General features: G+C 42.7%; 1 protein-coding gene across 1 annotated transcript; it reads right to left on the bottom strand.

Moving 5' to 3' along the window:
- Positions 1-36: 36 nt before the first annotated feature.
- Positions 37-9,667, bottom strand: LOC118231626 (interferon-induced very large GTPase 1-like). Its single transcript, XM_035425646.1, has 5 exons — positions 9,535-9,667; positions 7,623-7,747; positions 6,075-6,132; positions 5,150-5,200; positions 37-4,945 (listed from the first exon to the last, which is right to left on the bottom strand). The coding sequence occupies exons 1-5, from the start codon at positions 9,629-9,631 to the stop codon at positions 213-215; spliced, it is 5,064 nt and encodes a 1,687-aa protein (XP_035281537.1). The 5' UTR covers positions 9,632-9,667; the 3' UTR covers positions 37-212.
- Between the last annotated feature and the right edge of the window lie 3,409 nt (positions 9,668-13,076).

Below are 13,076 nucleotides of genomic sequence, written 5' to 3'. Positions count from 1 at the left end.
TCAGTAATTTGGAAATTCTCACTCTTTTTTATTTAATCTTCCTTTTTAAAATGAAGTGTGTTTTATTTGTCATGAAAAATACCTGCAGTTCTTTCATACCATGCAGCTTGGCTGGGGCTCTTGTGTGCTTGACCATTATGAATTTTAAGCAGGCTAATGGGTATTAATACAACTCGGTATCATTATTCAAGCCAACTGACTGTAAGACCCATTTAATCTCCTGTTTTCATTTGGAAGGATTCCTTCAGGCTTTTCATGGCTTGGTCTTGGGTTACATCTCTCCAAAGGGGGGGAATGTCTGTAGGCTCAGCTTCATATACCTTGGCAAACTGCTCATTAAACCTGTTGAAGACATACTTCCAGTAGTCTGAGGCCTGGATGCTGGTGTCAGGCTGAATGCGCCAGTCAGGGTAAATGCTGTGATAGTCCTTGCATGGATGATATCTCCACTTTGTTTCTGTTGACCTGAATTGTGCTTCACTGGCAACACAAGAGGAGCAGATATCACTCGATAGTTTACAAGAGAGCACATATTTTGTTGCCCCGGTCCCCTGAGGACGGTGAATGGAAGCAAAGTGCTCTGTGTGGTTCTTGCCGCCTGCTTCACACGGGGTCATGCAGAAGGGACACTGCCTCCCACAGCCAAACACCCTGTTAAACAGCTCCTTCTGTGGCTGAAAGGGCAGTGAAGTCAGCCTGGTTCTCACATCTCCACCTCTCTGAAATTCTGCATCAATGGACTGCTCCATTTCATCCACAAGCACCTTCAGACACTGGGAAAAGTCTTCTGGCTTGGCAGTGTTTAAGGTCAGGATGGCTCTGAGGGGGTCTTTGGGGATGGCAAGCTCCTGTAGATCACTACAGATATCCTGAATGAACTGCTGAATGTTCTGGTCCTCCTCACCCCTTTCTGTCACTCTTTCATTGGCCTTCATCTCTGCATTCTTAATGGCTTCCTTTAATCGTTGAACCATCACCTTCAGATGCTTGTTCTTGATGTTCCTGAGACCATCCCCCTCTGTGAACTGCTGTATCATCTGCTCAAATATCCAGCCCTGCACAAAGTTCTTGTAGTTTCTTACATAATTCAAAAAGTCCTTAAAGTTATCACCTGAAAGCAGCTGCTTGAGGATTGAGAACTGGAAGAAGGATCGAGTGCTGAAATCAATGCCTTTCTGCCCTGTCAACACATCATCCACAAGGTCAGGGCCCAGAGACTTGGTGATGTATTCCTTCACTGCAGGTGCAAGACAGCTGTAGGTGAACTCCTCTGCTTTCTTCTGACACTGGTCTCTTTTACTGAACAGATCCTTAAAGTCAGTGCAGTACTGTTCCTTGAACTGCTCCAGACAGTGACGGGGATCATTTGTATGGATAAAATTCAAATGCATTTTTTGAAACTCCCGTGCTGCATGTCCACAGATGTGGATCTTCAGACTGGCTTGAACTTCAGCACTTGTTTCCAGATCCCTGTGTCTGTCTAGGTTTTCATCTACCATGCGAAGCAGGTCTGTGATGTATGTGCTATGGTAATCAGACCTTGTTCTCACTTTCTCTTCCACAAACTGCCTGCTGCAATCTATGACGTGATCCACCATCTTTTGCGTCTTCAACTGTTCATCTTCAAATAATTTGTTCCCTAACTTTTTAAACACTCCCTCTGGCTTACCTTTCACTTGGAAGAATGGCTCTCTTCCACATTCAGACAAGTTCCCCACACTGGACAGCATTTCATGTACTGCAGGACCTTCTCTGCTTAAGTTAACCCACAGCTGGTGTTGGATATCTTGGACAATGTCTCGGTTTTCCAGGCCAGGGAACTGCAATTCGGCCACAGTCTCATTCCACATGTTTCCAAATTCTTTCTCTAGCTTTTGATCCGATGGCTCTTTACTTTTCTTGCATTTCTCAACCAGATCCAGCACCTTTTGTTCCATTGTGGCTGTGTGATTTTTCTTGATGCTCTCTAACCTGAACATACCCTTTCTAATCTCCACAGCTGCCTCAAGCTTGTTATTCACAGAGTTCTCTGTCTCCCTCCGGATGGCTTTGGCTGCATTGATGAAGTCTGCCTTGTACTTCTCTACCAAGTGAACGTGTCCCTCTGGTCTATCATAGAATTCCATGAGATTGTCCAAAATTAGCTTTTCCCCTTTAGTGAGTTCTAGGGAGGCCTCACTTTTCAGGCTGCTCAGTAAGTCATTTACATTGGAGGATGGCTGAATCTGTGTTGCTATTGTGCCAAAGTTGGACATCTTTGTCTCAGCTTGGGTTAACCAGGAGTACATGCTCTTCCTGAAGGCCCACTCCCAATTGTTGAACTCAGTGCAAAGCTGAGTATAAGCATCAGCCACCAGGCTGTTGCGGAAACTGAAGATGAAGTTCTCATACTTCACTGCGCTCCACAAACTCCTGGTCCATTCAAGAAACTCATTGAATGTGTGTGGTGAGCTCTTTCCAGATTTGTGTTCCTTAAAATGCTCAATCACACTCCTCTGGAGCAGATTCACAGACTCACTGTAGCCAGCATTCACCGGTGCCATGGGAGGGATGCCATGCCAGAGCCCAGGGATGTACCAGGTGTTTCTCTCTGGATCGTACTCCATGACATCAGTAAATGTTTTGTTGTTTCCCCTTTTTTCCATCTTGGCTGCTACTTGGGTCATCTCATTCAGCTGCTCCAGCAGAAGCTTCTTGTCTCTCAGGTTCTTGTCCTGGGCTGAGACATCTGCGACATTCTGGTGCACAAACTGACAGCAGGGTTTTCTCCCAACTTCTTTCATGCGCAGGAAGGCATGCACCACAATCTGCAGGATGTCCTTCATCTCTGTGCAGTTCTCCATGGCGATGTTGATGACTGTCATGTCACTCAGCCCCACCACCAGAGTGGCCAGTTCATTATCATGCTCATAACTGTCATCCAACTGGGTCAACTCTGGTGACTTCAACCCTTCAGTGTCAATAACCATGATGTAATCACATCCAAGCTGCTCTTTAAAATCCTCTTTTACTCTGATGAGAACCATGAAGGCCCCTGTTGTGCACCTTCCACTGCTGATTGCAAAGTGGACTCCAAACATGGTGTTCAGGAGGGTGGACTTCCCAGTGCTCTGCACCCCCAGTACAGTGACCACCCGGATCTTACTTTTATACTGTGTTAGTTGATGGAGTTCCTTCAGAACCTGAGTCACCCACTGCAGAGGAATGTTGAATGCATCTCCATCCACCAGCTCCAGAGGAAAGCCTTCCTGCAGCAGCTCGGCAGCCAGACGTGGCAGGTTCTGAATCTGAGGGGTGGGGCCTTCAGGGAGTGAGCAGGCCGACTCGTACAGCTGACCCATTTCCCGCAGGAAGTTCTCCATCCCCAAGGAGCACCTGGAGATTTTCTTGCCTAACTCCATAATGAGCTTCTTGTTTTCGGAGTCATTCTGACAGTGTTTCTTGTACTCGGCCTGAAGGAGTGAAAGGGTTTTGCATGACAGGTTGTCCAGGTTGATCCTCATCCACTTGAGGAAATACTTGCGCTCCTCTGTGGAACTGGACATCGCGGAGATGAAACGGGACATAGACTCTGAGATGTTGTGAGCCCTCTGCTGTGCTCTGAGCTGCTGCTTCTGATCTGCAAGCTCATTCCTGTACTCTTCTATGTTTTTGTTCCCAGCATTTTTCATCCTGCACTCTTCCTTTTCCAGTTTGGCCAGCTGTTTCCATGCACTCCCTTGCAAGGGCAGCTCTTTCTCCTTGAAGCTTGGTATATCAGAAATCCTTTCTGTGATTGCATCGGCCTTCTCCTTGCCCTTCTGACAGTCGGTATAATCTTCATCAACCTGGATCCCAAACTCATGGGCAACAGCGGACATCCCTTCAACACTCAACTTGACCATGTTCCCCTTCAAAATTCCACTGATAGCCGAACGCAGGTTAGTGAGGAAATCTGCATCGTTCATCTGTGGACCCTTTATGATGATGTTACTGGGTTTTAGTTTTAACTCAGAAACGAATCTCCTGAAGTCGTCCTTATTGAAGCTCTTGCTCTGTGAATTGATGATCAAGAACCAATGAGCCTTAAGGTGCTGGGAGACTAGAAATTTGCATTCTGACCCAAAATCATCACAGAACACAAATATGGCAGCAGAATCGTGGCAGAGGAAAGCATATTGAGTTTCAAAGTCACTGAGGTCCCCGCGGAGGTTAGCTATAGCCAGTGGCTCAGAGAAGATGTCAATGCTTCTGTTCCCACTGGGCAGATACCAGCTGATCTCCACCAGCCCATTGGAAATCCTCCTTGTGGTGTCACCGCACTCCATGTTTCTGTGAACAAAGGTGTCGTGGTACTGCTGAGGGTTGCTGAGAACTTGGTTCAGAATCTGAGACTTGGACAAGCTGCTGTTTCCCAGCCTCACAAAAGAGACCAGGGGGAGCTCAGAGAGAACAATGTTCTCCTCTACAAACCCGCTTGGGTCTGTCAAAGAGTGCGGCTTGAACGTTTTCACAATACCCCTCATGGCCCAGAGCATTAAAGTGCACTGCTGTGTATCACACTTAGGAAGGAGCAGAGGCACAGAGAACTGGCACATGGACATTTTCAAAACCATCTCCTGCTGAAGACAGCCATCTGAGCAGAGAAACACAGCAGTTATGAGGTCCAGGGGGTTGACTCTGTTGCTGTGGCCCTGCTGATTGCACAGGGTGTCCATTAAGCTGTCAAGGTTTTGGGAAGTAATGTCCTGTTTTGAGGTGCACCTCATATTCCTAGCGATCACATTCACCGTCATCAACCTCCTCAGGAAAGACCACGGCAGAGATTTCAGAGACTGGCTGCTTTCATCAGTTAAAGTCTCTCCATCAATCTCCAGCACCTTGCTCAGAGTCAGCTTGTTCTTCAGGTGGTGTTCCAGTCCCAAGTCACTCAACAGCTTATCCAGACTGGTTCCTCTCATTGGGGCTGCATTAGTACATGTATGTACAGTAATCTATTAAAAGTCACAATCCACAAAACCACATAATATTGATAATAAATACTCTAATAATAGAAATCACCAGAAAATGGTTTTGTCATAGTCCCATTTTTTGAGAAATTACACGACAAGTGAAAATATATATGCATTATGAATATGCATTCCCTATTGTGTACGTTTTGGTCACTCACTTGTTTGTATGGATGTTGAGCTGGTCTTGCTGCAGATGCCGTTTGAAAGGACTGCAGTGATGGAGAGAATGGAGAGTGAAATTTATCATTTCTCTTAGCCTGCAAGCATTTAATGTAGTGAAAGTACCTAAAAAAAGTCCATGATAATTATATAAGGTTTAATTAATCTACTTGTGACTACAATGTAAAAAGTAAAAAATGCAACACACATACCAAAAAAGCATTACAGATCCTGGCAGACTGAATCCTCTCTTAGGCAGGCCAGCCTTAGCATAACACAGCGACTGCAAATCTAAACACCTCTGACACTGGGCGAAGCTCCTGGCGATTACGGACCTGTGAGGCTACCGGCCACAGTTGGCACTGGCGTAGTCAAGATTTCACCCAGACAGTGGGACCCGCCCATACGTTTGCATGGTGCCTTGCATGGTGCCACAGTTTATTTGACAAGCTAGAAACATTTTAGATCACAGAAGATTTTTAGGGTCACAGAAAATAAATTCTTTCATTGAGTCTCTCATGAGCTCAAAAAGCACTGCTGCTACAGCACTAGACCCTGACCCTCACCAGGTAAGTCACCTGTGGACTCAGTTCTCTTCTACTGAGGCAACCCGGGGAATTAGAGTGAATGGAAAATGTCAGGTGTTGTGTAGCTGGCCAGACATAGTGTTCAATTAGGTGGTGAGATGAAGGGATTTCTTTGTGGGAATCGGGCCAGAACCAGGACCCCTTCTCCCACACTGTGCTCTATCACTGTGCTGGAACACTGGATTTCTGTTTGGTCCAGTGGGGGGAGTGCGCCTTACTGGCTCACCGGCACCTCTTCCTGCAGCAATTTTGTTATCCCCGGAGGTCTCTCATCCAAGTATGTATGAAAAGCAGTTATTAAAACACATTTTTCCAGAGGTCTTTTCATGGTCTTTACCTTTACTGGTGGTCTCATCTTTCGCCAGTCTTGCGATTTCCTTTGAGTCTTCAGTTTCCTTCAATGAAACAACATCACAGGCAATTTATTTGTATTTTGTCAGTCTTGTGTCGGTTTTGATTTGGCTTTTAATTATTGGACCTTCACAGCATAGTACTCTGAGTAAGTGGAAGCATGCATTAATTACATTTTTAGGTGAAATTGTGCTTACCAAGTCACTCTGGCTTTTAATACCCATTACCATCTCAACAATGAATTTCAAAGCTGTTTTGCGATTTAATAAAGGTAAGTTCCTAAACTGAAACTACAAACAATCGCATTCCAAGAACATCACATCACTGCGACTCAAGTTTCATACTGGTCGGCCTGCATGAGACTCGGATACCCACAGTTGGCGTACTTCAGTAGTAGTTCTCGATGGAACCATGCACAAATAAAACTCTGGATGTTCTTGAGTAATCATGGCATATTTGGAAAAGACGCTGCTGTTGAGTTTTTTAAATGTTAATTTTCGGTGCATTGAGCGCCACAACAGTATGGGTCCCCTGAGATCCACTGTATCAGGGTGAGCTTCAGCGGATATGCCCAGAGATCGCAGATGCTTGTGGCAGCCTGGAGGGACACGTCACCGTTCCCCTTTGCCCAGGGACAGGTACGTGGTCCTTGGCCAGGTGACCCTCTGCCTCTGATATCGCCCAATGTTTTGTCCAATCAGGTACGTACGTCACGTGATTGTGCGAATGAAGAACATATCAGCGATTGCACCAGCGTTTAACAAATAAAAAAGTTGAAGTGATATTTTGCTGAACTTTAACAGTCTTGTAATGATGTGGCACAAAAAAACATTTAACCAGAGTTCAGATATTTGATCTGGATGGTCTTGATAGACATGGTCAAACTCACAAATCTGTTTAAATACTGATATGTATTGGCATGATTTATCAATTAATTTGCCAGTTTTATTAGTCATTACTGTGGCTATCTAATTTGAATCAATATTATGATGTATTTATTTTTTTATAATAGTGCATTTTTTCATATACACAATAAGAATCCTTCACATTGTAATCTTGGAATTTTATACATGTCTGTACACACCCCTGTGTGTGTAACAGACAGGGGAATGTACATGCATTGCGCAACTGCCAGTGTAGGCAGAGTACTATCTTAATATAGCGTGTGAAACTACAAGTGTAGTTTAATATAGCGTAATGAAACTACAAGTGACATGACTTGACACCAGGTTTTTGTTAGTCTAATTGTTGTTACTGCCTTTCCGTCTAGTACTAGTAGACACTTTATCTTCAGAAATGTCATCTTAGATATGCATTGTCAATGCACACAATGCTTACAATGAACTATTGCTCCATTGTAAGCATAGCAGCTATTCATGTGATTCAAATCAATACAGTCTAACCATCCCTGACATGTTAATTTCCTTGAGATTCAAACTGCTGTGAATTATTGACCTTGAGTAATTCAAAGCGATTTTCAAATTATAAATGACCCTGTAGAGAAATGCAGTCTGACTGTCTAGCCGGGGTGTACCTCTGCCTCATCTTCGAAAGGGTGAGTGTCAGGGGTGGGGCCATGGCTTGTGGAGTGGGTGTGGTCATCAGAGTGGACATGGTTCTCACTGATTGGCTGCTCAGGCCCTTCCTGTTGGTCAGAGTCTAATACAGCAAATGGAAGAGCAGTAGTCAGAATGTAGGCAGATCCCACTACACAGGATTAACCGCTAGCTCAAAATATCTTTCCAAAGACCTGCAGTTATAACATTAAACATTTGAGTAATTTAATTAAGGCTATTATAAAATATTGCAGGGATTCCTGCTGGTATATAGTCCCAGCAGTCAGCCTTGGTAAAACTGCCACCGCCATGGCAGTCAGTTGTGAATGTTAACCGTTGAACACCGTTTAATACACTCTGTGTGTGTTGTGTTCCATTACAAATACACTTTCATAGGAGAAAACACACAACTTTATTCTGCTCAAAGGAATAACTTAAAGAATATACATATACTTATACAATGAAATACATAAGAACAATGATTGATGAATAAAGACAAAATAGCAATACAAATATTAAAACAAAAAACAATATAATTAAACATGGCAACAGGGCTCTGCAGTGGATAACTTCACCTGTATAGGTGATAGAAAAGATGGAAACAAAGTTTCAATAGTATACTAACTGAAAGTATACTTCCATTTCATTAATTGTAAGTGCACTTCAGTAACTGTGGCATTCGGTCCGCCAGAGAGGCGGATTGGTCTCGGCTGCGCCGGCTGGTGGAGGGAGCACACGCACCTGGGCTGCGTTAGCCAATCAGCTCAGGTGCTTAAAGGTGTGCTGCTCTCCACCGTTTGGGGCAGAGACTGGGAGCTAACACCGAGAGCGAGTTTCTTTATTGGAGTTGCATTTAATTTCAGTTTTGTTTCTTTTAATAAGATGGAGAAAAGTAATCAGCCACTGAAAAGTCGGAGGAGCTGGTCTGCTGGAAAGCAGTCCAGCTACAGAGCGGGGAACTTAAATAGTTGTTGCTCTGTTTTACTTTCTTTTGTCTTTGTTATTTTAGCTTGTTATTTCAGATTAGTGTTTTTGCCTGGAATGCGTGAGGGGGAAGGGTGAAGATGGCGTTTATTATATTACATGTTGGTGTGGGTGCGCTCTTTCTCCCTCCATGCGACAGACAACGGTGTTGCCCAGCACTGCCACACCTCCCTCCCAGGGGTGTCACGCTGGCATGTGACTTTTGAAAGTTTCAATTGTGATTCAATAAAATCATAAAGTAAACTTTCAAAAGGATACTAAAATACACGTTCAAATAATGAAATTAAACTATACCTTCAGTAAGTATACCGTTAGTATAAATTGCCAGGATTCAATTAAAGTGCACTTTTTGTAAGTATACTACAATACACTTTTCGGCAAGTGAAGTTAAAGTAGACTGTAAGAAAGTACACTTGTAGTATGCTATCCAGGAATGAGAATAAAGTATTATTTTACAAGTCTCCACTAAAATACCACTATAAATACATGTGATATAATATACTTTATGAAGTAAACAAAAGCACAACTTAAACCAAAGAATATATTTTATAAGTACACTAAAACACCACTATAGGTATATGTGATTTATTATGATTATTTTTAGTACACTGAAGAACAAGCTAATGTCATATATTTGGAAATACACTTTTAAAAAGCATACTTTAAATTAAGTACAAAAACTATAAGTACATTTGATACATTTTTGTATACTTAAATTGTATTTTAATACACTTAAGTATACTATTTTTTCACTTGGGGCAGCTATCTAGATAAATAGCTATTAAGTTGAGCTTCAAGTAAATGCTACTGCTAGTACTAATTTAGTAAGCTGGACTAATGCTAGCTAGCTAAATGATCTGAAAATGGAATTATGGGACCTAGTACTAACCAGCTTGCTGGCCTTACCTGTGACAGGTGTCCTTGCAGAGCACAGTCTGCAGCCGCATTCACTGCAGAACTTGTCATTCTTCCCACATTGCCTGCGACACTGGGGGCAATCCATCCTCCCTCTGGGCAAACATCACAAAATTACAGAATGAAGAACCAAAGCACCCTGCACTAAAGGTAAAAGTGTTAGGATCTGGGGATGGTTAGGGAACCAAGGATCTAGATTTTTATGTTTCTGTACGTGTGTGTGTGTGTGCACGTTTGTTTTAGTGTGTCTGTGTGTGTGTGTGTGCAACACAATAACATAACACCTCACATCCAACAAAATCTCATCCACAATTATGGGCGTTAACATGTAGTTGGTCCACCCATTTCTGCTATAACAACCTCCACTCTTCAGGGAAAGCTTTATACTAGATGTTGGAGCATTGCTGCAGGGATTTGCTTCCATTCAGCCTGAAGAGCATTAGTGAGGTCGAGCAGTGATTGGGTGATCAGGCCTGGCGTGCAGTTGGCTTTCCAGTTAATTCTCAAAGGTGTTGGATGGGGTTGAGGTCTGGGCTCTGTGCAGTCACGTTCTTCCACACTGATCTTGACAAAACCATTTCTATATGGACCTTGCTGTGTGCCTGGGAGCATTGTCATGCTGAAACAGGAAAAGGCCTCCCAAAACTGTTGCCACAAAGTTGGAATCACAGAATTATCTAGAATGTCAGTGCGTTAAGGTTGGCCTTCTTTGGAACTAAGGGGCCAAGCCCAACCATGAAAAACAGCCCCAGATCAAGGCGTGTCCAGATACTTTTGTTCATATAGTGCATATGACATGGCCTCTACAAACTTCTGTAATAAAAGACAAATGCAAATGAACTATGGTAAGCAAGAAGAACCAGATTGCTAATCCTTAATACATACAGACTGCATGCCTAGCGAGCCTTGTATACTGTGCAATCCTGAATGCTGTTGAGTTAGATTATGTACCTCTACATACAGTACAATAGCTTACTTTTCAACATCAGATACAGAATTAAGGTCAATAGAGTTGAATTATTTGAAGGTGATTCAGCTGGAGAGGATACATAGTATGTAGATTTTTCTAAAAGGAATTTGAAAGGTTCTGTATGAAAGAATGGTCAAAGACCCCCCATGCCTTCAATAATCTAGTGTCTCTGTAGTCTCAACTGTTTTATCATTCTGAAGGGAGATGCACAAAGCGGGTCGAAATTCTCTTTTTGGAAAATGAAATTAGCGGATGTCAAAAGCAATTTTTGTTTGTGTAAAGTGTCATTTAGAATTACACATGTGTTATGCTTTTGTATATATTTTTTCCTGAGTCGTTTGTACAGAAAAGTACTAATAAACCACAGTAACATTTGTAGTACTTACGTTGATATGCATGATAAACTGTGAATGAAACTGAGGCGTGCGCTCGTCTCGATCAAGCCGCGGTCCTGTGCGTTCCTGTGTTACACAGCTAGTCTGAACTCGTTTGTATTTTTTTAGCCAGCGTTACGAACAGTTATATGATTTAGCATCACTTACCGGAAAAATCTGTTCTGGAATCTGTTCATCCAAGTCGTCTCATTTCCGCCAAAGAATAAAGCGAAGTCTCAAGATGCAAGTGGAATATTTTTTCATTGACTGATGCTCCAAACTTGTCCGCGTTCAAATGAAGCAATTATTGACTGTCAGGGCCACGGAAACAGTCGCAGCGCGAAAACATTCCAGACCAAAAAAAAAACACTCGCTGTATTGCGGCTCTGTTGCGGTCGCAGATACTGACATATTAACGACCGATTTACAAAGGCTGTTCCTATGTACGCGGTCAAGTCAATTAAACGCCCTTCCTAATTTTGCAGCGGGCGACACCCATAAAAAAAGGTCGGAAGTAGTATGGCAAGCTTACACATGCACATTACCAGGCACTAAGAAACGGGAACGGCGCAACCGGGCACAAATAGCGAGGGAACCACAAGAAAAAGAAAACTTAAATTGACTGATCAGAAAATATAGGGTATTATCAACAGGGCTACTTCACGCTGTATAATAGCATATACAACACCGAAGAGGAGGACATAAATCACATTAAAAAGTATTTATTTATGTATCATGTAAAGAAAATATGGCATGATGCCAGGCGGTGTACAATAGGTGAAAAACCATACAAGGGCAAAAGACACTGTATTCTCAATTAATTATATAGCTATCCTACTGAACGCATACGCAGAACAGCTGTTTAAATACTGTAAAAACGCAGTTTTGAATTTAAACAAACTGCTAGCTGATAACGTATATGGAAGTCCTGCGTCTTCATATCATATCAGACTTAAGTGATAAGTAAAAACATATGTGAAGCAAATTTTAAATCCTGTCTCCTTTTGTGTTAAGCATCATAGGATGCATTCATGCATCTCCACCCCATGCAGCCCCCAAGAGAACCTGATTTGATTAGTCTAATTTACACCTCCATCATGTTTTAGTGCGTTCATTCCAGGTATGAATGCACTGTTCAAAAGTTCCTGTGAAAATTACAGTAAATTAATGTGTAAATTACTGTAAATTTATTTACAGAGTTATTACTGTAATGTGAAACACAATATCCATTACTTTACTGTAAATACGAACACAGTATAACGCTGTAATTGCAAACTGAGGGTGAGATGTGGCTGGGCTAGCCATTGCCCTAAAGATGACTTCACCTCAGCTGAGCAGTTAGGCAGCCCCTCTAATGGATTCCTAGATCTACAGTTAACTGCTGTTTTTTTTTCTACCGGTACAGGAAATTACTGTACATCAAAACTTCCATGTAACAACTGCATAATGACATGAGGGCAATGTGGTGACCTGTGTATGAAGTAACGTTTATTGTTCTACAGCACTGCAAAAAGGAGGCATTTATTTCATTGACAACGGAAGATTTCATTTCAAACTATATTATCATACATGAAATAAATGAAAAGTTTAATTGAAAAATAAAACAGCAATAAGGCTTTTGTATATGTTGTTGGGTGTTATACTTTTTCTAATCAAAGTTCAAACATTCTCTGGTGAAGGATGCCATATGGGTATTCAGGGGTGCTGCTTTCTTCTGGACTTACTAGGAATGGCTAATGAGGACCTCTTCTTCTGCCCTGTCAGCTTTTTATATTACAGTATTATATTGGATAATATTGATTCTTATATTTGTTAGACTATTTGAACGTGAACAATTGTATCCATATGCACTGCCATTGGTCACATTTGTCACTCTTTTTTATCACTGAACTACACTACTGTATGTATGGAGGGAGGGATGGATGGAGGGTCTGATGGGTTTGCGGCAAGTGATCCTTTCATACTGCACATATATTACAGTTTGTGACCGTCTGTGCGCCTGACATTTTGCAGGTCTGGCAGGTTGTTCTGGTTCCGCCGTCTTTCTTAGAAGCACAGGCGCGGCACGTCTTCAGCCTACGTCTCCATGCTGCTCCTCTCGGGCGGGGCTGAGGGTGGAGCAGGACCAGATTCCTGCACTGGAGTGGCCCACACAGCAAATGCAGCGGGAGGGGGTTTACCAAGGTGCC

This window comes from Anguilla anguilla, chromosome 7 (assembly GCF_013347855.1).
Source record: "Anguilla anguilla isolate fAngAng1 chromosome 7, fAngAng1.pri, whole genome shotgun sequence".
Taxonomy (NCBI): Eukaryota; Metazoa; Chordata; class Actinopteri; order Anguilliformes; family Anguillidae; genus Anguilla; species Anguilla anguilla.
The sequence above is the reverse complement of the archived record's forward strand: the minus strand, read 5'-3'. Positions and strand labels throughout refer to the sequence as shown.